Source organism: Heptranchias perlo, chromosome 5 (genome assembly GCF_035084215.1).
Source record: "Heptranchias perlo isolate sHepPer1 chromosome 5, sHepPer1.hap1, whole genome shotgun sequence".
Classification (NCBI taxonomy): Eukaryota; Metazoa; Chordata; class Chondrichthyes; order Hexanchiformes; family Hexanchidae; genus Heptranchias; species Heptranchias perlo.
The window spans coordinates 108,055,113-108,082,720 of record NC_090329.1 but is presented as its reverse complement, the minus strand read 5'-3'; the positions used below and the strand labels follow the sequence as shown (position 1 = coordinate 108,082,720).

General features: G+C 41.1%; 1 protein-coding gene across 1 annotated transcript in view; it reads left to right on the top strand.

The window, feature by feature from the left end:
• Positions 1 to 27,608, top strand: part of LOC137321992 (prolyl endopeptidase-like) — a 177,975-nt gene that overhangs the window by 110,573 nt on the left and 39,794 nt on the right. Inside the window, exon 11 of the mRNA XM_067984954.1 lies at positions 12,330 to 12,466. Coding sequence (XP_067841055.1) covers positions 12,330 to 12,466 — 137 coding nt within the window. The remainder of the gene's footprint in view (positions 1 to 12,329; positions 12,467 to 27,608) is intronic.

Below are 27,608 nucleotides of genomic sequence, written 5' to 3'. Positions count from 1 at the left end.
CGGTGCGCCAGTGGTGAAGGGAGTGAATGTTTCGGGTGGTGGATGGGGTGCCAATCAAGTGGGCTACTTTGTCCTGGATGGTGTCGAGCTTCTTGAGTGTTGTTGGAGCTGCACTCATCCAGGCAAGTGGAGAGTATTCCATCACACTCCTGACTTGTGCCTTGCAAATGTTGGAAAGGCTTTGGGGAGTCAGGAGGTAAGACACTCGCTGCAGAATACCCAGCCTCTGACCTGCTCTTGTAGTCACAGTATTTATGTGGCTGGTCCAATTAAGTTTCTGGTCAATGGTGACCCCCAGGATGTTGATGGTGGGGGATTCAGCAATGGTAATGCCATTGAATGTCAAGGGAGGTGGTTAGACTCTCTCTTGTTGGAGAGGGTCATTGCCTGGAACTTGTCTGGTGCGAATGTTACTTGCCACTTATCAGCCCAAGCCTGGATGTTGTCCAGGTCTTGCTGCATGCGGGCATGGACTGCTTCATTATCTGAGGGGGCTGTAGCTTTGGATGCCCTTCCTTTCCCCCTCGTAGGGATGTGCCTACAATGTATCTGAACCAACTCCTCCTTGAAGACCTCCCATTGTTCACTTGCTGTTTTGCCTACCAATTTTTGATTCCAATTAACCTGGACAAGATGTCTTTTTAACTCACTGAAATTTGCCCTCCTCCAGTTCAGCATTTTCACATTTGATTGTTCCTTGTCCTTTTCGATAACTATTCTAAACCTAATGATATTATGATCCCTGTTCCCCAAATGCTCCCCCACTGAAACATGCTCCACTTGCCCCACATCATTCCCCAGAACTAGATCCAGCACTGTTTCCTTCCTCTTTGGGCTGGAAACACACTGATCAAGAAAGTTCTCTTGTATACATTTCAGGAATTCCTCCCCCTCTTTGCCCTTTACACTGTTGTTATCCCTGTCTATATTGGGATAATTGAAGTCCCGCATTATCACTACTCTACAGTTCTTGCATTTCTCTGTAATTTGCCTGCCAATTTGCTCCTCTATCTCCATCCCACTATTTGGTGCCCTATAGTATACACTCAGTAGCGTAATAGCTTCTCTATTGTTCCTAAATTCTAACCAAATAGATTCTGTCTTTGACCCCTCAACTACATCATCCCTTTCCAGTACTATAAAGAAAATAGTTTATTTGATCAATACTGCCATATCCCCCCCTTCTCCTTTCTTCCCTATCTTTCCTGAATACCTTGTAGCCAGTAATATTAAGTACCCAATCTTCCCCTTCTTTGAGCCAGGTCTCTGTTATTGCCATTATATCATAGTCCCATGTGGCGACTTGAGCCTGCAACTCACCAACCTTATTTACCACGCTACATGCGTTTATGCACATGCACTCTAATGTCATCTTTGACTGCCTTGCTTTTACCCCTTGTGTGATCGCTCCTATTTCTGAACTATTCTTTACTCGAGTGCTACTTGTCCCTCCCAGTCCTCTGTGCACTTTATTTTTCCTCTCTAATGTTTCATCCTGGTACCCATCCCCTGGCCAAATTAGTTTAAACCCTCCCCCGCAGCACTAGTTAACCGCCCATAATTGATCCTAGCTCTGTTGAGGTGCAACCCGTCCATCTTGAATAGATAGCTCCTGGTCCAGAACTGGTCCCAATGCCCCAGGAATCTGAATCTCTCCCTCCTCCAGCCACGCATTAACCTGTCTATCCTACTGTTCCTATACCTGCTGTTGCCATTCTGCAGGAAATACTTCAAAAAGCAATTTTTAGACTATATTCCAGTTATTTTGTTACACTTCTAAATCTGCTGGACCAAATCCTATTGTGTCTGCCTCTGTTCTTTGGCCAGCCTTTGGAACGGGATCATGCTACAGGTGGGTGGAACCATGTAGCTCAGTTTTCTCAGCAGTCCTATTGAAAATAGTAGTGCAGCATTTTACAGTATCAACATTCTCCCACATGTTATGGGAAAACGCCAAGCTGATACCATGCACTTATTACAGAGGTAGGCTGCTCTTGTCCATCGCCCAGGGGTTGGTTCAAAGTGACAGTAATGGAGGTCTGAAAATGTATGACTCACTCATTCTTAGTGGCAGATGCTACACACAGAAAATAAGTCTAAAGGAGAGCTTTGTACTGTCTCTTTCGCTCTCTACCACTCTCAAAAAAAAAAAAAGTGGTCCTAGCAGAGAGACCAGATTGAAAATTAATTTAGAACACTTTTGTATTTTGTGTCTGGTTGATAGGTATTTGGCAGTCTGAACACTATGAGCAATGACAATAAAGAAATGTCAGCCCTTTAAAATTCTATTATTTTTGTGACTGCCCCCCACCCCCACTACATAGTAAGTCTGTTAGGGTGTCTAAGGGTAGTTATTCATATTGTTTGCTGAAAGCATTTCATTAGATTTGAAGCAGATCTTGTAGGTTGGTTCGGCCCATGCTGCACTGTATTGCTTTGAATAATAGATGAGCTGGGGGCCCATTACGCATTTGTAAACATTGAACATATGCTATTAAATTTTTACCATATTATACAAATTTTCTGGGTTTTTTTTTAAAAAGGGCTATCAAAGATTCCTCAGTGCCCAGCATAACTTGCAATTGCATAGCTTTAACCCCTTTTATCAACTTTACTGAAAATAATACCAAGTTTTGTTATCACTTACCTTCTGCAGTCGCTGCTGGGCAAATAAGTGTTGCAGTATTTTCCAGAAGCTGTCTAGAAACACTATATGTCACTGGGAGCTGAAGCTATTTTAAGTTGACCCTCTCTTTAAGCTCCACCAAGCAGGAGACACCTCACACTCACAAAATTCCGGTGCACTTTCATCCGGTTATCTTAACAACAGCATTTTCCAAACGCCACAGCAGTTTGTCTTAAAGGTCAGTTTAAAAAAGTCACAAGGCATCAGTAAAAAGATTAAAACTGAAAGAAATGAAATACATCTAATCATACTTCAGTCACATGAGCAAATGCGCAGAGCCAACTTAAGCCACCTACAGATCTTTTGATCACTGGAGGGCTTTACATTAGAGGCAGTCCCTGGCAGAGCTTAATGTTCACTGGTCCTTAAAAATTAATGACATTTTGAAGGGAAGGCAAAATTGAGGCTGATTTCAGCATAGGCAAAAAAAATTAGGAGGGTGAGAGGAAATGAGTAGGATATGTTCCCCTTCCCAAATTTTCTCTCTGGTTTATATTTTCCTGTCCTCTCCGCTCAAATCCACGATAAAGATAGAACTCTCAGCCGGACAGCACTCCTGCTCCACTAGACTTCTGTTGCAGTGAGTGTTTAGGCTAGCCAAGTATCTTAGATTTTCTTCAGCTGCAAGGAGAATATGAGTTTTCCCTTTTGACATAAATGCAATATGAAAAAAAAACTTGCAAAGAATATCAGAGCTTACAGCAAAAGTTTTTATAAATATATTGAGTGATAATGGGGAATGTGGGTGACTTGGATGAAGGAATAGAGTAGTATATCTAAGTTAGAAGGCACAGTAAATTGTGTGGATGAGAGGAGAAAGTTACAAAGGGACATAGACAGACTAAGTGAATGGGCAAAATATGGCAGATGGAATTCAATGTGGGGATATGTGAGGTAATCAACTTTGAAGCTGAGAAAGTCAAATCGGAATATTTTCTTAATGGGGAGAGACTAGGACCTGTGGGGGAGTAAGGAGATTTGAGTGTCCATGTGCATGGATCACTAAAAGCTACAGATGTAAAAAAGTAATGAAGAGGTCTAAAGGAATGTTGGCCTTCATCTTAAGGGGGTTGGAATACAAAAGTGAGGAACTGATGATTCAGTTGCACAGAGCTTTGGTCAGACCCCAACTGGAGTAGCGTGTTCAGTTTTGATCTCCGGACCACAGGAGAGATATATTGGGCTTGGACAGGATACAGCACAGATTCACCAGAATGATATCAGGGCTTAAAGGGTTAAATTATGAAGATTAGGTGCATAAACTTAGCTTCAGTTTAGCAGTTTGAGGGATGATCTAATTGAAGTATTTAAAATAATTAAGGGATTTGATAGGATAGATGCAGAGGAATTATTTCCTCTGGTGGGGGAATCCATAAGAAGAGGACATAATCTTAAAATTAGATCTCGGCCATTTAGGAGTGAAATCAGGAAGCACTTTTTCACACAAAGGGTAATGTAAATCTGGAACTAGCTCCCCAAAAAGGCTGTGGTTATTGGGACCATTGAAATTGTCAAGACTGAGATTGATATATTTTTGTTAGGTAAAGGTATCAAGAGATTTTGAACAAAGCAGGTAAATTAAGTTAAGGTACAGATCAGTCATGATCTGATTGATGGCAGAACAGGCTCAAGGGACTGAATGGCCTACTCCTGTTCCTATGTTTGTTTGACAAGTTAAAACTGCCTTGATTGTAATACATTATTACATTGTATAATGTGGATTTTTTTTTTGAAGAACTGAAGATATTCAGTGAAGCAGGCAGGACAAAATAAGTTTTTATAGTACAATAGTTTCAAAGACAGCTGCTATCATTTTCTTTCTTTTAAGTGTAAAAAAATTAATAGACCAATATATTATAGTAAACCACATAGGTAGACCCAAATAACGCATTCTGGCAGTGTACAACTGACCTAAGAAATATTTTTTGAATTACCGTTCCTGCTGCTGCCTGAGTTCTCTATCTAAATACATTTGTATAAACAAACTTCTGTTTATCCTCCTTCTGCATTGTTCTTCAAATTGAAAGATTGTAATGAACTACACAGTAGACTTATCTCGATCCATCAAAGAGAACATACGAAAGGAAGAGTGTGAATGAGATTGTGACAGTGGGTGTATAAAAAAGGGAATGAGTACATGAGACGGAAGTGAGGGAAAGATTGGGAGTGTGTGTGAGTATCATGGAAAAGGTACCTTGGCGAGTGTAGCCGCCTCTAGGGATACTGCAGCTGGACCCTCACAACAAGAGTCAATGTTCACAGCCTTTGCAACTTTGGTGGACTCTCAAACAGCTGCCATGCTGACTATCCTCAAACCCGTGCTCCACCTTGGAGAGGCAGATGTCCGCCTTGGACGGATTGATGGAGTGAATGAACAGGGGCTTTCAAGGCATCAGTTATCTTCTGCTGTCCCGCAGGTGAATAGAAGTGCTGAGCCCCAGCCCCATGGAAGTGGCAGTGGTGCAACAGGAGCGGCACATGCTGTCCCCTCTCAGGATATCAACACATCTCCTTCCTTGCCACTCCCTCAATACCAACCATGGTGCAAGAACGCCTGCTGGGCCAGACTGCTCCAGCAGCAACTGAAGTGCTGCAGTCTGCAACCGGGACCTCAAAAGCCAAAGCTCCCAGAAGTCGCCAGCCACAAGCATCTCGAGGGTCCCCGCATAAGCAATAGCAGCCTTCCATCAGCTCTGCTTAAGCCACTGGGCGAGCACCGTGTCGGTGTAGTAGAATTAGTAAACCTTATAAGAAAAGGACTATGGGTTGACCACTTGGATGACAAAAGAATTCATTGTATTGTGTTTGGAATTAAAATCAACGCCTTTATTACATTTGCAACTTTGGTCTGTAGTTTCTCATTACAACTTCTTGGTCTACAATGTCAGAAAGTCATTGACATGGAAATTGGTCGAATGGTTTCAGTGTTCTCAATGCAGAATCAAGGGAGTGGTGAAGGGGTAACAAGAACAGCAACATTCTTTTTCTGACTTTTAGGTAAGTGATTCAGGAGATCACTCAAAGTGCTGCTCCATCAACTGCTCCCTGGCCTGCCTAGCTGCAGTGCATTCTGCTGGCCCTCCTTGCGGTTCTCCCTCATCTTTATCCCATTCTTTTTCGTCTGATGCTGCCGCCTCTTGTTGCTATGCCTCCTTCAACTCCAGTAGCCTTTGCATTGCTAGGTTGTGCAGAATGCAGAAAACTACTATGTTCTGGCCCACTGTGTCTGGGCCATATTATAGGGAGCCCTCAGAACAATCAAGACGCCTGAAGCTTTGCTTCAAAATGCCAATGGTATGCTCTGATGCTCCTGATGGTCCCATGGCTGTTACTATACCTGTTATGTTTGCTGCTGGGCAGGACTTCTGACCCACCCAGTTAAAATCGCGTCGGGATCCAAATGACATCATCGGACCCCAATATTAATTTATTCATAAGGCACCCACCTGTTTCCGGCGCGTGAGTTTTCCACCGGAATCAGCACAGAGTTAATATGCCGGTCGGCAAGCTTATAGCAGGCGTGGAGCAATAAGTTGATTTTCGTGATTGTAACCACTCACCACCCCGTTCCCGCCAGGTGGGTTGGGTTAAAATCGGGACCTCACTTGTATTTGTTTTTCCCTACATGGGCTGCTGAAGTGTCAACATCACTCTGATGTTGCTTTAGCTTCCCTTGTTATCTGGTGGCTGCTGAAGACATCGAAGATGGATCAAAGACTATTTACACATTTTTTGAAAGTGTATGGAAAAATCATGTTTTTCTTTTTTGTAGGTGTCTTTCTGTCCATGTTATTTTTTCTTTAGTATAACATAAAATGTTAACAATGGATTAAATTATTTTTTTGGCTGGGGAAGAGAGAAAAACTGTATTTTTATAGTTCTATAACTGAACTGAGCTGAGTTTCTACATTGACAGTATCTTTGCCACACCCTCCACCTGAGCATGCACACAAACTGGCATCAAAGAGTTTTCCTCTTTTCCCCTGGATGACGCAAGGCCTTGAACTAAATTTAAAAAGCTGTTGATTTATCCTTAACACTTTGTACTGGAGAGAGTATGTGCACTTGAATCTTTTACATAACTCTGGTCCTGAGGAATTCATTCATCGTTATGGTTAGATTACTGTTATAAGTATATCACTGTCCACTTGAAACAGCACTGATAAATGTAGAATAGCAACACCCTTTTATGAAGAAACTTTTCTGAAGGTTCGCTTGATGATTCTAAAATTAGCCCTATGTGTGTAGTATTTCATTGCTTACAGACATTCTTTTCTCTTGGTGCTGGTCCTCATCAGCTTTCTTTAATCTCCTACATAGTCACTGTTATCAGCTGTACTGAAATAACTGGAGAGCTGCTGAGCATTGCTAAGAGATAGTGTCAAATCCAAAGTGTCAAATGAATTAACTGTTCCAATTTTTCTCTCCTTTCAGCGAGTATATAAATTTTTAGTGTTCTGAATTGGTTATCATTTTGTCCGTTTATTCTGTTCCTTTTCTGTTTGGTTGCAGTTAACAGAATAATATGATGGTTAAAATAGGTAAGGCAAATAAACATATTTTGCATCCAGACTTTTAAGAAATAGTGGTCCCAATTTTAAGGGGGGGTGGGGGTGCGGGTACAGTGCAAGAGAGTCTGGAAGCAGGCGGCGCACTTGGTGAGTCCAGGGACGTGGAGGCCCGGCTGATCTTAAATGTTATATCTCGAGATCAGAAGTACTTTTCTTCTTTATTTCTTCAAATTCTTGCTGTGGTGAATAATGTCTTAGCAAATAGATGCTTTGTAGCCATCAGGCAGCATTAAATTTCTTGAGTCAATATATGTTCTACTGATCTCACTGGTATTCTCAATTTAAAAAACGATTGACAGAAAGTTCAGCATATTTGTCTTATCTAAATAGGGAGAAAAATAATTTACAAAGAAAGGGGGAGATAAATAAGTAAGATGATTCTAGCTCATAGGAGGCATTGATGTGCTAATTCCCTGCTCGCAGTTAAGAACATGAGATGGAAAATCGGGACCTCTGTATTGTAAACCTATTTCTGAAGCCCCCCAACTTCCTTCTAGTGTGGCTTTTTTGCTGGGAGCAAGTATTATGGAATTAGCCCTAGAAAGTAATTCTTCCCCCTGCCCATACATGGTGAAGCAGAGTAGCTGAATGTGAGTGGGGTCACACAAGGCTGCCAACATAATGAGTCATTGCTATCCTCTATGCTAGAGGTGTCCAGCCTCCGGTACTAGAACCACATGCGGACCTGAAGCCTGGAAATCGAACTCAGACAATTCAGACCTGTTTATGCTTTTTAGTTGCTGGTTTTTGAATTTTGTGGGCCTGGAGTTATGCTGTTTTTAGTGCTGTTGCTTCTTTGGTGGAAAAATTCTAAGTCAGAACGCCAAGATCTGTTGGTATCTGGAGCTTGAAATATATGCAAATTAATGGAAACATAGACGTATAAGTGGCCCCCCATGTTCCATGGTAGCCTGGCAGCCCACAAAGACAAATGTTTGGACACTCTTGTTCTATGCCAACATGAGGAAACATCGAACAGGGGGCCAGGCTTTTCCTTACAAGGTGTTAGAGAAAATCTGATGGTGCATTCTCCAAGGCTGCTGACTTGTACTTCCAAGTGTGTGATTATAGACCTGCTTTGACAGAGGTTTAAGAGCAGTTTTCCCTCCTATCCTCTTAGTATATGGTGTGCAAAGTCAACATAAGGTAAAGAAAAATAACAACCATGCACAAAGTGTTTCCTCTTAAAGTTGCCTTTTTTTTAAGGAGCCAAATATGCATAAAACTGGTGGAAGACACTAACCCAATCTAGAGCTTCAAATAGCCTGTGCTATAGGAGCCCCAAGATTTGATTGCCATTTTTAATTCCATTTCATTGTTTGTAATGTTTGCATTTATAGCTTTGGCATATAAAAAAATAGTTTTACGACTGTTTATTTTTTAAAAAAATGCTTTTTTTTTACTACTGATTAATCCATCTGTTATAGAAAGGTACTTGCGTATAGAAAGCACCTTTATTATGTTAAAATCTCTGAGGGGTTTACAGTGAATTACTTTTGAAATGCAGTGACTGGATTTGAAGTACAGCAGCTACTATTTTCAGTTGACATTTTGAAATTAGTAGTGTAAATCCAGACATTGTGCTGACTTTTTGAAGTGCAACAGTTAGCAGCTCACACTTTTGATGTAAAAGGATTTCCATTCCAGTCATCAAAACGAAGGGTGAGGTTCCATGATTTGGAGCATAGAATATGAGTATTTCAAGTGATATAAATTCTAAAGATATACAGTGTCATAAGATGAAGCCTATACTAAATTGCGTTAATGCTTTTCTGTACCAGTTTACATGTTTTTACGTTATATTAACAGCAAAACCTCAATTATACACAATTGTTTTCATGTATAATAGAAGACCAATGAGAATCAGGACTGCCAGCCATTTTTTCTTCACTCATCTGCATTGTGGTTGACCTGCTGGCCCAAAGCTTCCCCAAACAGTCACCAGACCCTGGAGAAAGGGCAAAAAATGCTCCTCTGCCACCAGACATGGCCTCCAGCTATAGTAGTGAGGGCTAAAACTAACATGCGCTCACCTCTAGTGATCCTATGGGCAGCCTCTACTAAGAGCCAATTGGTTTTCCTTTAAGCATGTGCTTTGCTCACCAGCAAAAGACTGCATTTAGCCAGGTAGGCTCGGTATTGATTTTAAGGACAGCAGCTCTATGGCACTGATCTCAATACCAGCTAATCTTGCAAACAGATATAGGGCAATGGTGGGAGGATTGCTCTTCATACATACTAATTTCCATTATCCTCCAAGAAGTTCCTCTCCATTATGGAGTGAACCTTCTTGGAGGATAATCAAGATTACACTGTAGTATATTTCTATGGGCTATCCAGCTGATAGCTTTAGAAACTGGTTGCAGGTGGCATGGCTACTTATTAATGATGATTACTTCTGACTTTAGTGCTAAATTTCCAACACCATTGATTGCGCTGGAGAATACTGCACAGATGTGTCTCATCAGATCTCTTTACAACAAAAAAGTTGCACATCTGTAGGGGCCAAATGACAAAGCCCGATAAGTATCTTTTTTTTGTCAAGTATTTTCTGCTACAAGAACACATTGAAGTTAATATTTGCATACTGCACCAGAAAGCGCTTGAAGTGTTTCTTTTGTGGAAAATATTTTAACTTTTTAGCAGGATAGAGAATCTCAACCTTTAAGATGAAATGATGGTGAATACTTGATAATCGTAATTTCTGCCTTGGTACTATGGGACTAAATGAAAGATTTTTCAAGTAATGACATTTGCATGTACCATTCCATCTTCAATATAGAATAATGGGAATCTAAGATACTGTGACATCTAATTGCCTAATTGATAATTTAAGCATTTTAATGCTTTAATTTATAGAGCAACATTTTGTATTTTTGGCAGGTAAAAGTTCTGTAAATTTATTCAGCCATTGCTGTACAATGCTTGTTGATTCTTTCATCGCAGTTGTGCCTTTTTTTTTATTCGTTCATGGGATGTGGCGTCGCTGGCGAGGCCGGCATTTATTGCCCATCCCTAATTGCCCTTGAGAAGGTGGTGGTGAGCCTCCTTCTTGAACCGCTTCAGTCTGTGGTGAAGGTTCTCCCACAGTGCTGTTAGGAAGGGAGTTCCAGGATTTTGACCCAGTGATAATGAAGGAACGGCGATATATTTCCAAGTCGGGATGGTGTGTGACTTGGAGGGGAATGTGCAGGTGGTATTGTTCCCATGTGCCTGCTGCTCTTGTCCTTCTAGGTAGTAGAAGTCACGGGTTTGAGAGGTGCTGTCGAAGAAGCCTTGGCGAGTTGCTGCAGTGCATCCTGTGGATGGTACACACTGCAGCCACTGTACACCGATGGTGAAGGGAGTGAATGTTTAGGGTGGTGGATGGGGTGCCAATCAAGCAGGCTGCTTTGTCCTGGATAGTGTCGAGCTTCTTGAGTGTTGTTGGAGCTGCACTCATCCAGGCAAGTGGAGAGTATTCCATCACACTCCTGACTTGTGCCTTGTAGATGGTGGAAAGGCTTTGGGGAGTCAGGAGGTGAGTCACTCGGCGCAGAATACCCAGCCTCTGACCTGCTCTTGTAGCCACAGTATTTATATGGCTGGTCCAGTTAAGTTTCTGGTCAATGGTGACCCCCAGGGTGTTGATGGTGAGGGATTCGGCGATAGTAATGCCGTTGAATGTCAAGGGGAGGTGGTTAGACTCTCTCTTGTTGGAGAGGGTCATTGCCTGGCACTTGTCTGGCGTGAATGTTACTTGCCACTTATCAGCCCAAGCCTGGATGTTGTCCAGGTCTTGCTGCATGTGGGCTCGGACTGCTTCATTATCTGAGGATTTGCGAATGGAACTGAACACTGTGCAATCATCAGCGAACATCCCCATTTCTGACCTTATGATGGAGGGAAGGTCATTGATGAAGCAGTTGAAGATGGTTGGGCCTAGGACACTGCCCTGAGGAACTCCTGCAGCAGTGTCCTGGGATTGAGATGATTGGCCTCCAACAACCACAACCATCTTCCTTTGTCTTAGGTATGACTCCAGCCACTGTTTAAAAAGAAAAAAATTGTGGTTGTAATACTGTCAGGGGAAAAATTTGCTTTGATATCTGGTGATTCTGCTGTTTTTTATTTACATAAATGCTACATGGGTAGTGTATTGTGTTGAATCTTTTCCCTCTAAAATGAGTCATGTCAATAGAAATAGACGATAATGCTAACCAGGGTTCCCGAGGTGAAGGGGAAAGCATTTTTCTTAACTTAAAACTAACATTCTACGTTGCCCGTCTCTTAAATTAAATTTTTGCCGACAAGTATGTGTCTTACACCAAAACATTAAGGAGTAGATTTTCAGCTTGCTGCCCAAGCATAAAACTGTCGCTGTGGATCAGCTGCCCATTACAGAAAACACCTGGTTTTTATTCATTTCAATCCACAAGGCCATTTTCCCACCCTGGTGGCATTTAGTAAATCTAACCCCAAGAGTTAAATTAACTTAATGCTGTCAGTTATTACCGTGGTTTGGTTCCTCAGCCATATACAAAATGTGATTCAATGTACACTATTGGATGAACGTCAAACATTAAATGGAAGTGAACGTTCTGATCCAACTGTTTTGCTGGATAGTGCTTTTATTCCATTATAGGAGGGATGTCCAAGCTATGGCCTGTGGACCATATATGGCTCCAGCCCTTGCATTGGCAACTTGTATTTGTGCTTGTGTTTCTTACTTGGTGATTTGTCCTGTTTGGATTTTGTGGGCCTGTTTGGTTTGGAGAGGGCTTTTCTTAGGACTGTGCCTCATTGGTGGATAAATCCTAAATGAGAACTCCAGGATCTATTAGTATCAGCAACTTGAGATATGTACAAATTAATGGGAACGCAGATTTAAATTTTATATGCGGTCCTCCAAAGCTCCTGGTACCCATCTAAGTGGTCCACAAACACAAAAAGCCTAGTCACCCCAGCACTGTAGAGACTTGATGGAAAAATGTTGACTACTTGTGTTTGAGATTGGTAACCTGAGTTTACATTTTAATGGTATTCAGAAGTAAAATACATTTCTATAATAGCATTATGACATTTCTACACAGGTCTTCTATCCAAGTAGAGATGGGACGCAAATACCAATGTTTATTGTCCATAAGAAAGGAATCAAACTTGATAAATCTCATCCTGCTTTTCTTTATGGATACGGAGGCTTCAATATATCTCTCACACCAAGTTACAGGTATGTAAAGGACCTTGACTTTTTCTAAATACTAGCAGATCTCCCATGGCATTGCTCAGTATGAGTCAGCAAATATGCTGTGTTATAGGTGGGGGCTTCCTTTAATCTGGGAATTACTGTGGTGGGGGGAGATAGGGTTTGGCTGCACTATTGGTGGGGGGGGGGGGTGGTGGTGGTTGAAGTTTGGTAGAATGCCCTCTCTCTCCGAAGAGGAAGAGGCCTTCAAGTAAAAACTTCAATGAAGGCATTAATTCACTGGTTAAATTTAATCATGTTGTTGTGAATGTTACATTTTTTGATGTTCTTACATTGTTTAAAAAACTTAGTTACTGAGGGAAAGAAAATTGGTGGACAAAGATTTTTTCTAAAATTATTGGAGTGATTCACTTTTTTTTCTTTCATTTAATTCATAAGTTATCCTGACTGGTGTTACAGGATTGATTGTTTTCATAAGTCCTTTGTAGTTTCTCATTAATAGTTTTCATGCCGCTTACCTTATTTTTGATTTGTTCGTTCTCTGTCTCTTCAGTTCTGATTTGCTGCTGTTTTACTTTGAGTCAATCAACAAAGACTTACAATGAAATGTTGACTGAGTTTTCCTACTATAAGGGTTGACATACAAAACCTTGACTCAAAAATCGTGACACAGGAAGTGTATGCCATATGCAAGACTTTTAATACATCGTACACAATGCTATTATTAACATGAACAGGGTTTGATATGGTAGATAGAGAGAAACTATTTTCTCTGGTGGGAGGGTCCAGAACATGGAGCATAACCTTAAAATTAGAGCTAGGCAGTTCAGGGGTAATGTCAGGAAGCACTTCTTCACATAAAGGATAGTGGAAATCGGGAACTCTTCCCCCCTCAAAAAGCTTTTCAGATACTTTTTTCAATTCCTCCCACCTTACTTCATATCACCCTATCCGCATATCCTTCTATTCCTTTCTCCCTCGTACTTATCTTGCTTCCCCTTAAATGCATCTATGCTATTCACCTCAGCTACTTCATGTGGTGGCAGGTTAGCAAGTTCCACATTCTAACCACTCTGAGTAAGAAGTTTCTCCCAGAATTTATTGATGACTATCTTATATTTATGGCCCCTAGCTTTGGTCTCCCCCGCAAGTGAAAACATCTCTGTATTTGCCCTATCAAACCCCTTCATAATTATAAAGACTTCTATCAGGTCATCTCTCAGCCATCTCTTTTCTAGAGAAACGAGCCCCAGCCTCACTTTTCTAACTTACTTTTCTTTTTTCCACTCCATGTTCATTTTCAACAAAAGTACCTGTGCATAGGTTTTCAATCACTTGCAGGCAATTTGTCAACGTCTCATTATCTCTCGACTTCCAATGTAGTAGCTGTGGGAAAAAACAAGCATGTTCCTAATTAAACATGTACAGTGGGACAGCAGTTATTCCAGCAGTTTGGGAAGCACTTTTATTAGGATAGGTTGATGAACTATAATTAGGTGTGCCTAAGTTATTGTCAAGCAGTAAGAAACTAATCAGAAATATTGTACATATTTTGTGTATATAAATGATCACCAGTTGATATTTTACATCAGCAATATATGTTGAGTGTGAAAGATGCACACAATGATACTGGAGTAGTCTAACATCTGCTTTTTTCAATCACTTATTTAAAATTCTGCTGACTGTAATCTCATGGGCCTTAGTGCAGATGCTATTCTACCACAGATCTTGATTGAAATGCCTTTCATGGCTGGTGTAACTTAACAGCGTTGCCAATCTAATCTGAACACATGTTAATGGTTTTTGGGCGTGCTGGTCAAAAGAAAGAGAAAGACCACCCATTATCCTGATTATTGCCAGAATGCAATTTGATCTGAAGTACAATAGGCTACAAGCTTCAGTAATTTATTACATATTATGTTGACAGGCCTCTCCTATCAGCAACCTGATGAATTGAACAGTTTGAAAATATTTTAAATATTAGACCTAGGTTATTTGCTTGAGTCGCCTCATTTAATGACTTGCATTTCATTATGTAATCATGTTTGTATATTTAGCACCAAATGTACATTATCATGCATTTCTTAATATTCAATTTCTGGTTCATTTGTCAATTAAATCATTTTAGCTCAGTTCACATTTTTTCCTTTTTCCAAACATCCTGCATTTTCAAACAACTTGGTATCATCTGTAAACTTAACTAGTCTATTTATAATATCTTCATTAAAATCATTTATGAATATTATGGTATGTAAAGGTCTTGGAACTAAACCCTAGACACACATGCCCAATTAGCACTATTATTATTGATTACTTTCCTTTATTTTTTGTTAATTAGCATGTTTATTATCTAGTTTACTACTACATTTACATTGAGATTTCACATTATCAAATGCTTCCTGCAAGTCAAAACGTAGAGCATTCATCAATTCGAATTGCATCTACAAAAGCTCCCAATGAATTTGCTTGGCTTTCTTAAACCAGTGATGGTTTTTCTTCTTTTGTAATCAGTTTGAATGATTTTCTATTATAAATGCAAGTTAACAGGCCATTGATTCTCAAGGTAAAGCTTCTGATCTAGTTTTCGAAAAGTGAAACATTGACTATTTCTAATCGTACTTCAGCCCATTTTTAATAATCTGCAATTTATTTTAATTTTCAGTTACCTCTTTTTGTCCTAGCTTTTCTTTTCTTCAAACTCAATTTCCCATAGACATGCCAATAAAAAATATCCTCCCGCCAGATTTTGTGATTTTTTTTTTAACCCCTTTTTCCTTTTGAAGGATTTGGAAAAAAAAGTTACTTTTAAGTGTTGAGTTTGTTAAGTAAAGCATATTCACAAAGTGTAAAAAAAAAGAGGGCGTGCTGATATGATAGGTAGTTAAAGTGCTAATGAATAAAGCTTTGACGCTGATCCCCACAAGCTGAAAATAATCAATTTGTTGGCCTATTTTAGCAATTGTTAAACACCCATTATGTTGGGAAGTCTCTGGTCCCTTCTAGCTGTGAACAGAGGGTGATAAAAACAGAGACAGTGACACAGGCAGTCAGTCTGAAAGCTGTGATGGTAAGATTTGGCAAGTTCAGAGCTTAGCTTGCAGGAGGGTACTTAGCAGTTATTGTGTTTAAATCAAGTAAGACAACCCACTAATGAGGGGAAATATAGTATTTTCATTATTTTTGTAATATTACGTGAAGACAAGTTGCACTGATTAAATTATGTGAGTTCAGTCATAACTGCTGCTCTGTATGTATGCTTGCTGTGAAATAACAATTTATATCTGGCCTCGTCTTACCAAATGTGTTCTCAGTCCATCTTCAAAAAGTTTTTTACAACACCAAGTTATAGTCCAACGATTTTATTTGAAATCTACAAGCTTTCGGAGGCTTCCTCCTTCCTCAGGTAAATGTCAGGAACTCCTCGAAGCCTACGCATTTATAAATCACAGAACAATACATGGTGATTACAGACAGCCTTTGCAGCTGTCTGTAATCACCATGTATTGTTCTGTGATTTATAAATGCGTAGGCTTCAAGGAGTTCCTGACATTTACCTGAGGAAGGAGGAAGCCTCCGAAAGCTTGTAGATTTCAAATAAAATCGTTGGACTATAACTTGGTGTTGTAAAATTGTTTACAATTGTCAACCCCAGTCCATCACTGGCATCTCCACTTCAAAAAGTTTGAGGAAGCACACATGCAAAAGGCACAAATATCTAGTTCAGATCACAAAGGGATGCCATTGTTACACCCCTGAGTTGCACTATATATAATTAAATAATGGGTATTATGGGCACACCTCTAAAGGTAAAATGTTCAGACCGTGTTTCGAAGTAACTCGATGTGAGTGACTAGCACTGCTGTACCTGAGTGAATATTAAAAGCAAGACCCTAGACTTGTGTAACATTCATTGTCTTCAAAAATAAATCCTGGAATTGTTTTCAGACGTTGGTTGATATTCCATGCTGTTGCTAACTAGAAAGAAGAAAGAACAAACTTGCATTTATATAGCTCCTTTCACAACCTCAGACAGGTTTAAAGTACCACCCTACATATTTTTAATGTACGATACACTATGCAAAAGATCTTCAATTTTTGATCAGGCTGTTGTAACCAGGAAAACCATCTATTTGTGCTAGAAGTAAGGGGACTGACATTTTTATCAAAGGGTCTAAATATTCACTGAGTTTACTAAATTAAGGCTACTGCTGTGATTTGGAAATGAGGCTAAGGTAATTCAACTTGCAGGTATTATAAGAATAGAGGCAGTTTTAAAAGTATTGGTATGCTACAGCCATGAGTTCATCAGAGGAACGGTGCTCAATTTCTCCATCACTGCCATCCAAAATTCACCATAAAGAAACATAAATCTAAAATAAAATTATTATAAGGTATATTTTGTTGCCAATTGGTTTTAAAGGTTTTTTTAAAATGAATGTGATGGTTCTTTCAATTTATTATGCAGAAACAAATGATAGGTCCTATGAGATTAATTTCAGTCAGACAAATAGTGCTTAGTTTGTGTTTCATAGAACAGATAAAAAACATAACTGAACATCTATTCAGTGTTTTACTAGTAATATTGGCCTTGTTTTGATCAAGTACAGTGGAATTCATCATTCTTTTGAAAGAGGCATTAATCATTGCGTCTGAACGTCATTAGCTGATTTCAGGAACAAGCTTGAGGTTTTTTGCTGATTTTCTAATTATATTTTAAGATCTGTTTCTCGGACCCATATTTGAAAATGAAAAACATTCTTAAGTGGGGAAGACAAATGACAGAAATGCTACAATTTATGCTGAGCCTCACAGAGACTGGACACAATTGCTAAAATGTGCTGCATGATTTATTGCCATAGCAAGGGGGAGGAAGAGAAAGGTTACATTTTGTCCTTGAGCTTTTTGATTGGTTGATTTCCAGATAATATAGCTTGTTCCGTGAGGCAATGTCACCGTTAGCTTGTAAAAAAGGAAAACTCTAGAGGGTAGTCACCTTTTTATAACTCAGCCATGTGACTAAGCACATTATCCAAGAAATTAGCATACTGCTAAATAAAGTAATGAACATGAACATATTCCTCAAATTTAAATTTGCGAAAAATGTTGCCGTGCCACTATCTAATGAAGATAATTAGTCATGCTTGAGTGTAAATCACAATATATCATATGAAAGGGTAGATTGACCTTGATTATAATTTGAGGTAATCTGAAAGGCAACTTACCACTGAACTTAATTTTTGAGGCTATCTGTATAATAACATTATGAAACTTTGCATAAGTTAAGATATGGTGATGTAACTGTGAATGCAATCCACTTTTAAATAGCTATGGATAGTCAAAGTTATGGAAGAAATGCAGGCAGACAAAAGCTTCTGAGGGAGATGATGAACTCTGTTTCTGTTTATCGTAATGTTTCCTTTTTAACCCCTTTGTTTTTCAGTTTGTTTGAGTTTCATCTCTGTATAATATTCTCAGCTAGACCAGTAGTAGTCTTTTAAATTTTGTATTTTACTAATTTTAGGTGGATCATCATATCCCTGAAGCTTATTGAATCATAGATATTTCAGCATAGATTGTGGCTATTTGGCTCATTGGACTCGATATTGCCAGGGCTGCGGGTTCGCGGCAGGGGTGCTATTGGGTGCGTGGGTAACGCGGCCGGTGAAATCAGTCTGCCCCGCGCGCGATCGCAGCCTAATTGGATCTACTTACCTGGTCTTCCGGGTTCCCCGCTGCTGATCTGCGCGGCGGGCAGACTGCGCATGCGCAGTAAGGTCTGTCAGCTGGAGGAGCTCTATTTAAAGGGGCAGTCCTCCACTGGCAGATGCTGCAACAAATAGGAAAAAATACAGCATGGAGCAGCCCAGGGGGAAGGCTGCTCCCAGGTTGAATGATGCCTCACTCCAGGTATCATTGGATGGGGTGAGGAGGAGGGGGAGGACAGAGATCTTCCCGGCGGGCGGGAGGAAGCGGCCTGCCTCTGCCACTAGGAAGGCTTGGCTCGAGGTGGCAGAGGAGGTCACCTGCACCACCAACATATCGCCCACCTGCATACAGTGCAGGAGGCACTGCAATGACCTAAGTAGGTCAGCCAAAGTGAGTACACTTACTCATTCCCCGACACTCCGTCTGCCACATCACCACCCCCACCCCACATCTCCTTCAGCACTGCCAACACTACTCTGTCGCATCACCCCTCACACCCACTCAAACCTCATCCTCATCTTCCTACACTTACTCACCTCGCCAGTACTCATCCTGCCACTACCACTCAACCCAGTCCTCATACAATCTCATGGCTCTATCTATACTCACCCACTCATGCATCTCTTTCACAGTCAACCTCACTCAACCTGCCACTACCTGTGCTGCAGCCACGGGCATGCATCACATATGTGCAGTAGGAAGCGTAAGGCAAACATGTTGTGAGCATGAAGGGGATGCACAAGGGTGTAGAGGGTTTGTCATGGTTTTTACTTATATTTAATTTCTGATCAACTCACATCACATATATTGGCACCACTACTGCCACGTCTTTGCGAATCTTGTCTGGTTTGTGCAATAATGCCCTTTCCTGAGGATCACAATGAAGACCCACACCTGATGCCACCCATTGTGTCACTGCGAAGTTGGGTGTAGGTATATTTGCAGGGCTCTTTTGTGCAGACGACTGAGACACGTCGGCGATGTTCCCGGTGGCACCCCGGAAGGATGCAGAGGAGAAGTTGTTGAGGGCAGTGGTGACTTTGACAGCGACAGGTTAAGAAGATGGTGCTCGGGCCAGCCGGGAGCAGCTCGGCATGAAGGAGGCTGCAGATGTCCACGACTACATGTCGAGTGACTCTGAGCCTCCGTATGCACTGCTGTTCAGAGAGGTCCAGGAAGCTGAGCCTCGGTCTGTGGACCCTGTGGCGAGGGTAGTGCCCCCTGCGTCGCATCTCTCTCTGCGGTTGCCCTCCCTCCCTCCTGCTGTGCAGGTGGATGTGTCACAGCACTGTGTTGTGGAGCTCCACGTGTCAGAGGTGGACGGCTTGGCTGGCGAGGCTGGTGATGCTGTTCGCCCTCCGAGGAGGTCATGACTGCAGCTACGGCGGCCCCCATCTGGAAGATGTACGTCTGAGGGGGTCTGCAAGGTAGGTGCATGTATCTGGACCCCGGGGTAAGTGTGCAAGTTGGTGAATTTTATTGTTAGGAGGAGGGTGGTGGAGGCCAAACTTTGTCCCAAGTGACAGAGTGGCCTCCTGCAATGAGTGAGGGCCTCCCCCAACACCTGTCACATGGACCTTTGCAGCTGCCACAGGCTGATAGCTGCAACACGTCCATTTCAACTGGGAGTGTTTCCCCCAGTACGGGAAACAGTCCCAGTTGTTTCTAAAATCCCACCCCTCCTGACACATTAACTTAATCAGGTCTGTTAATGACCTGAAATACCGAGATAAATATTCTCAAGTGGCACCCCGCCGGCTTTAATTGCCTGCGGGAGTCCCACATGCGGGGGCTGCGCACGCACGTCGGCGCGTCTTTGGGGAACCCGGAAGTGGGTGGGTTGGAGCCGGGCTCCAGACCCGCTCCGGGATCCCCCGATTTTCGGAGCCCCCCCCCCGGCCAGGAACGCACCCGATAGCGGGTGCTAAAATAGAGCCCATTGACTCCGCAAGTGCGAACTCCACATTGGTGCTATTTCTTTGAATTCCTTTACCCTATTATTTTCCTTTACATTTTAATATATTTCCTCTTCAAATATTCTAATAACTCTGTGTGAAACAATTGTTTCTAACTCCTTCCTTTCTGCTTTTAGTGCTAGCTCTAAATTTATGCTGCCTTGTTACCAATTCACCATCACAAAGACTGCTTAGTTGCACCTCCACAACAATGTCCACTTCTACCACTACCACAGCCCTTATACATGCCTTCATCACTTCCAGACTCAACTACTCAATGCTCTCCTCGCAGATGTTCCATGCTACATCCTCCATATCGGTAGTACTTGGTTAACTTTGTTCACTGTGTTATCAGTTAATTCTTCACCAGATATTTCTCTTCACTCACCATCATGGACCAGTCCTGTAAATAAGCTCTCACTCTCTACAAACTGAAATGTATCCTCATACGCACAAGGAAAGAAGCATTGTTTGATGAAGTTGGACAATTAAGTAATGAGAACAATGTCAGAGTAGGAAAACAACTGGAAAATACCAACCACAATATATTTGGGTTCAATGTCAAAATAGAGTAGTATAATGAAGAGTCAAAGATAAGGGGTAATTTTAACCCCTGAGAACAGGTGGGCTGGGGGCAGGTGGGTAGTAAAAATTGTTGATTTCTTCAGCAGGACTGCAATCTGGCTGCAACGCGTCCACTTTGAGGTTTAACCCAAGCGTGTTTGGATGCACACGCGCATTCAAAACCAGGAAGTCCCGCCCTGTATTAATGCCAGTGGCTGGCTTGTTAAAGGGGTAATGTAGATAATTTAAACAGTTGAGGTACTTAATTTTTTGTGGATTCCGAACCTGAAACGAATTTCACCTTATCTGCACGGGTTTTCCATGGCTTCTGAAACTCGTCAGTGAAAAGGAGGCGAAATTCTTGCAGAAATTGATTTCGCCCTTTAAACCTGTGATTGACACATCTGAAGAAAAGCTCAGGGATTGCAGCTGGTCTCTCAGTACTCTTAGGCAAACGTTTGGCAGAGCTCTTTTGTGTTGGGTCTCTATTCACTCTTCCAGCCATCACTCAATTAAATTAAATAAACTGAAAATAATCACTTGTTAACATCCTGAATCAATGTTGAATGTATGCACAAGCTTATATTTTTAAGAATGATGACAACATCTGAAATATTGGAACATTATGCAATCAAATTACTTGAAAGAATCATGAAATTTTATAAGAACTTGGCTGTTTTGCTAATAAAAATGATAGAACTCCAAATGTGTTTCCAATTCTCATGCATTATTTGCCTTTGTGTGGTCCATCTCTTCCCTTTTTCTGGCATTCTATCTCTCCATCTTTGGCAGTAAGCTTTCCATAGATATTTATTACAAGCTCGGACTTGCACAACTATTTGGATTGTGTTACTTCCCACCCCGCTTCCAGTAAGAACTTCATCGCTTTTTCTAATTTTCTGCTCTGTCATATCTGCTGTAATAAATCTATTTTCCACACCAGAGTTCCTAAAGGTCGTCTTTTTCGTCAGCTGAGTCTTCCCTCAGCAGTGGTTGACAGGCCCTTTGATTGAATCCAGCACATTTCCCATATGCAGTGGAATATAACTGCCAGGGACATCTGTTATGGTTTTCATCTTTTAATGCTGGTGCTGTTAGGAAGTTCAAAAAATGAATGTTACTTATATTGCACTGATCATGAAATCACTTCTCTCCTTCTCCACCTGGCATTCTTCACTCCTCCTCCTGCTCCCTTTCTATTATAGAATCATAGAATGGTTACAGCACAAAAGGAGGCCATTCGGCCTGTTGACCCCATGCCGGCTCTCTGCAAGAGCAATCCAGCTAGTCCCACTCCCCTGCCCTTTCCCCGTAGCCTTGCAAATTTTTTCCCTTCAGTATTTATCCAATTCCCTTTTGAATGCCACGATTGAATCTGCCTCCGCCACCCCCACAGGCAGTGCATTACAGATCATAACCACTTGCTGCGCAAAGAAAGTTTTTCCTCATGTCGCCTTTGGTTCTTTGCCAGTCACCTTAAATCTGTGTCCCCTGGTTATTGACCCTTCCGCCAATGGAAACAGTTTCACTCTTTCTACTCTGTCTAGACCCCTCATGATTTTGAACATCTCTATCAAATCTCCTCTCAACCTTCTCTGCTCTAAGGAGAACAACCCCAGCTTCTCTAGGCTATCCATGTAACTGAAGTCCTTCATCCCTGGAACTATTCTAGTAAATCTTTTCTGCACCCCCTCTAAGGCCTTCACATCCTTCCTAATATGCGGTGCCCAGAATTGGACATAAAACTCCAGTTGTGGCCAAACCAGTGTTATAAAGGTTCATCATAACTTCCTTTTCTTCCCGTCCTTTCATTTTCCCCCTCTCCTCTCCTTTACCATACTCCTCTCCCTCACCTCACCTCTCCCCTGTCCTGACCCTCTTTCCACCCCCTTCCCTGCCCTTCCTCTCCTTCCCTGCCCTTCCTCTCCCTTCCCTGCCTCTCCCCCTCACTCAGTCTGCCTTCACTGTTCTCACCTCTCCCTTTCTCTTACCTCTCCCCTCCCTGTTTTTGTTTAATTATCTCCCTTGGTTGACCTGAAAGGTTTCATTGGTTTTGACTCCCCAGCTGCAACATCATGGGAGATCAACTAGCAAAAACTGCGACCAATGAAAAGAAATATCTCCCCTGCAGCACCGCCATTGCATCACTTTCTACATCCCCCGGTAGAATAATAAATGTTGACCCCTCTTAACTGGGCAAAAAAATAAAAATCAAATCCCACCCACTGAGCAAAGATTGGGAACCAAGCAAATGAGTATATATCCGGAAACAACCCACCAAAAAATGATCATATGGCTAAATGCATCCCCACAGTACACAACCACACATAGCAGAAATTCCAGGTTAGGACACCAAACCTCCTCCTCCCCAAGACTGAGCAGAAATTCTGGCATAGGATCACAAACTCTCATTCACCCCAACATCATCTCAGAAATTGCTGGTTAGGATATTAAACCAGCATTCACGCCGAGACCTCCCCGATGGTCGAAACCCAACCCTCCCCATCCCCCCATGGTTGCCTCCAGCATCAGACACCCTCCCCCCCCCATGTCCTCCACGGCCCATGATCTCCCTCTCCCTCGCTCCCTCCTTTCCGATTCCCGGCTGCTTTCCCTCCCGACAGCCTGTCAGTCTGGCTGGTTGTTGCGCAGGAAACCCGGAAGTAAAATTAAGTGCCTTCAATTGAGTTGCGATCGCACATTCTGACACGCTCAAATTACTTACAGGTTTTCCACGCAATTGTTTACCCACCTGCTGAGTTCCCGGCTCCATGCTAAAATCATGCCCAAGGATGCTGAACTTGGAAAAATTTCAGGAAGATTAGAAGGGATGTGGGTCAAATTAACTGGGCAGAAAAATGAGCAAGACAGGACAAAGGATCAGCAGTGGGGAATCTTCAAATGTCAGATGCTTATAATACAAAATAGATATGTTCCTCTAAAGCAAAAATGAGGTGCATCAAATGATAGTGTTACGTGGATAAATAGAGAAATTAAAATTAAATTGAAACTCAAAAGATTAACTCAATAGGATTAACAGTACTACAGATAATCTTGAAGAAAATAGGAAGTGTATTAGGGAGATGAAAAGGGAGATAAGAGGGGCTAAATGGGAATATAAAAAAGGCTAGCAGATAACAAAAGGAATTTTTTAAAAGTACAATAAAAGTAAAGCAGTAAAGAGGATAGGACTACAGAGGGATGAAACCGGGAATCTAGTTATGGAGGATGAAGTTATGATGGAAATATTACATCAGTATTTTGCATTTGTTTTTACATATGATGGTGGAAGTGAGAATGTAGGTGTACTAGAGGAGGATGTAGAACAATTGTTAGCAATAACCGTGGAAAAGGAATTGATTCTGAAAATATCAGCAGAACTAAAGGTGAATAAATCACTGGGCCCTGATGCACCCTGAGCTGTTGAAGGAAGTCAGAGAGGAGATGGCAGAAACTCTGATCACAATTTTTGGATCCTCCTTAGAGGATCTGGAGGGTAGCCAATGTAACACTTTTGTGCAGGATTAAACTAGATAACTATCGACCACTTAGTTTTACACTAGTTATGGACAAATGCTTAGAATCAATACTTCAAGATCAAATTAGTGAGCATTTAGTGATGCATAGGATAATCAAGGGCAGCCAAATGGATTTGTTGAAGGCAAGTCATGTTTGACAAAGTTCCTCTTGTGCTGTTCAAACTAATTCTGTCTCATGATCTGCATCTCTTGTACTCATTCTAAACACTGTTGTATGCTATTGCTAAATTTGCTTTAAATTTTAAAACTCTTATGGTCTGTTTTGGTCTGTAGGTGATATTCTTTCCACAACTTTGGTAACACTACTGGTATGTTTTTAGGGCTCCACCAGATATTTGTCTCGTGTTCAGCATCTAGGGCCACTCCCATAAACGAGCTCTACTTCCTCACAAATCAAAGTCTGTTCTTATACAATATTCACTAATGTGGTATTGCTCAGGAATTGAACTAAAATGCTTGTTGCTGTAATTAGTTCAGTGGAATTAGCCATCTTGTGTTCTCCTAGCCAGGCTATGAACTACTGGCCAGATTTTCTAAAAGTAAAAGTTACACAGTAGCAGAAAGCCAATACAGCAGGTTTCACTTGATTACAGAACTTTTAACTTACACTTCCTCAAGTACAAAAATAATAAGGCATTAAATTTGTCTAGACCTTTTAAATGGTACCAAACCTGTAATGCAAACTTATACATGAGGTTTAATTTATCTTTGCAAGTCTCTACAAGTCTACTTCCATATGGGCTGCTGTGGAACAGGAAGAACTGAATAGGTGCAGTAGGCTTTGGTGAGATCTACCTCCCATCTCCTTTGAAGCATAAACTGGAACAAAGGAAATCAAATGTAAGCTTTTGCAATGAAGTAAAGCTGTCAGTCGTCTGTAGGATTTGTCTGCTACTGTGAAATTACACCTCATAATATGTCAACAGCCTCACATGCTAGACATAAATCATTTTATCATTGATTCCAAGCTATTTTAGCTCAGCTGTCTAACCTCAACAAAGCAAGGAATCAATAAGGTAGCAATCAAGATATTAGCATATTAAGGACAATTTATCTCACTGTATTCTGCAGAAGGACTGTATTTTGTGCAGAGTTAAATGTGGATTCTCTCTAAAGCTCAGTCACTATCACAATTTTATAAAACCTGTTTTAACCCCAGAGATACCATAAAGAACAGAGAGAACAAAATATACCATGATCACAATAACTTTGTCACTGTGCCTTCATACTTCCTGGAAACCTTTAGTGGAGGATCAGTAATCATGCCCAAATCCATTTTCTTTTTCACCCTTTCATTGTGTGCATAAAATTGTATTAGCCTTATAAAGAAAAACACTGGCCTGAAAAAGAACTTGCATTTATATAGCACCTTTCATGTCCTCAGGATAGCCAAAAGAACTTCACAACCAATTAATTACTTTTGAATTGTAGTCATTGTTGTTTGGTAGGCAAACACAGCAGCTAATTTGCACACTACAAGATCCCACAAACGGCAACAAGATGAATAACCAGTTAATCTGTTTTGATGATGTTGTTTGGGAGATAAATGTTTGCCAGGACACACGGAGAAAAAGCACAATGGCATCTTTTATATCCACCTGAACAGGCTGGCAGTGTCTCAGTTTAATATCTCATCCAAAAGACAGAACCCCTGACAATACAGCACTCCCCCAGTACTGTACAGAAGTGTCAGCCTGGATTATTCGTTCAAGTGCTGGAGTGGGGCTTGAACCAACAGTCTTCTGACTCAGGTGAAAGTGTGGACACGAGTTAATGAAAAAATCAGGCATTGACACTATTTAAAATTGAAGCATAAAAATTTTCTTGTGACATTTCTGGGGGTAACGTTTGCTAATGTTTTGCAGTCATTGGCTTTGTTTGTAGGGTCTTTATATTTCCTATATTGTGTGGGTTTTTTTCAATGTTTTTTTTAAAAGGAAGTTCAGTGATGTTTCTATATATTGGACAGCTTTGATTTCATATTAGCACTTGCACATTTACTGCTAGGTATTTATTGAGTATGAATTCTCTTCCTACATTTTGGTAGGAAGAACGAGAAGAGACTATATAAACTAAAGGATTCAATTCTAAAATGGGTGCAGGTACAGAGACCTGGGGGTATATGTGCACAGGTTGTTGAATGTGACAGGGCAGGTTGAGAAAATAGATTAAAAAAGCATATGGGATCCTGGACTTTATAAATAGAGGCATAAGAGTACAAAAGCAAGGATGTTATGATGAACCTTTATAAAACATTGGTTCGGCCACAACTGGAGTATTGTGTCCAATTTTGGGCACCACACATTAGGAAGGATGTGAAGACCTTAAGGTGCAGAAAAGATTTACTAGAATGGTTCCAGGAATGAGGGACTCCAGTTATGTGGATAGACTGGAGAAGCTGGGGTTGTTCTCCTTAGAGCAAAGAAGGTTAAGGGGAGATTTGATAAGAGGTGCACAAAATCATGAGGGGGTCTAGACAGAGTAGATAAAGAGAAACTGTTCCCGGTGGTGGAAGGGCCGTGAACCAGAGGACACAGATTTAAGGTGAATGGCAAAAGAACCAAAGGTGGCATGAGGAAAAACTTTTTTATGCAGCAAGTGGTTATGATCTGGAATGCACTGCCTGACGGTGGTGGAGGCAGATTCAATCATGGCTTTCAAAAAGTGAATTGGATAAGTACTTGAAGGAAAAAAATTTGCAGGGCTACAGGGAAAGGGTGGATGAACGGGACTAACTGGATTGGTCTTGCATAGAGCTGGCACGGGCCGAATGGCCTCCTTCTGTGCTGTAACCATTCTATGATTCTTATGAGTTATTCATACAAAATGTTACAGAATTCTAGAATATATTTATATAGTGTCTCCGTACGTGAAGATAGTATAAACATTGACAATAGTCTTCAAAGATGTGAATCAAACAGAGGTAGTTTGAAGATTCTATGACCTTTTGAGAAAAGTATTAAAAGTTTCATGTGACATTTCTGCTGGTAATGTTCTCCAGCTATCAATTATATCTCTGGAGAATATCACCAAAAGGCTCCATAGTATTCCTTTGTGCAGATCCTCCAGATCTTATCAACTAAAAGTCTAGGTGCCAGTGAAATGCCAGTGCCTTTCGCTGAACTGAATTCCTTTGATATGCATTCAGTATTTATTTTATAAAAGTTTACTTAGTGAAATATTGCAAATGTGATATATTTTCCTTAAAAGAAAATGTCATTTAATGTTGGCTCAAGATTGTAGTTAAAGGTTAGAATGTTGTTTCTTGATTTTTTTTTGTCAATTTTATCCCCTCTCCTCTTGAGAGGGCAGACTTGTTAGGATATTCCGCATGGCTGACAGCACTCCAGTACCTTGTTCATTCTTCACAAGATACATACAGATGAGGAAGGCCATTCATCC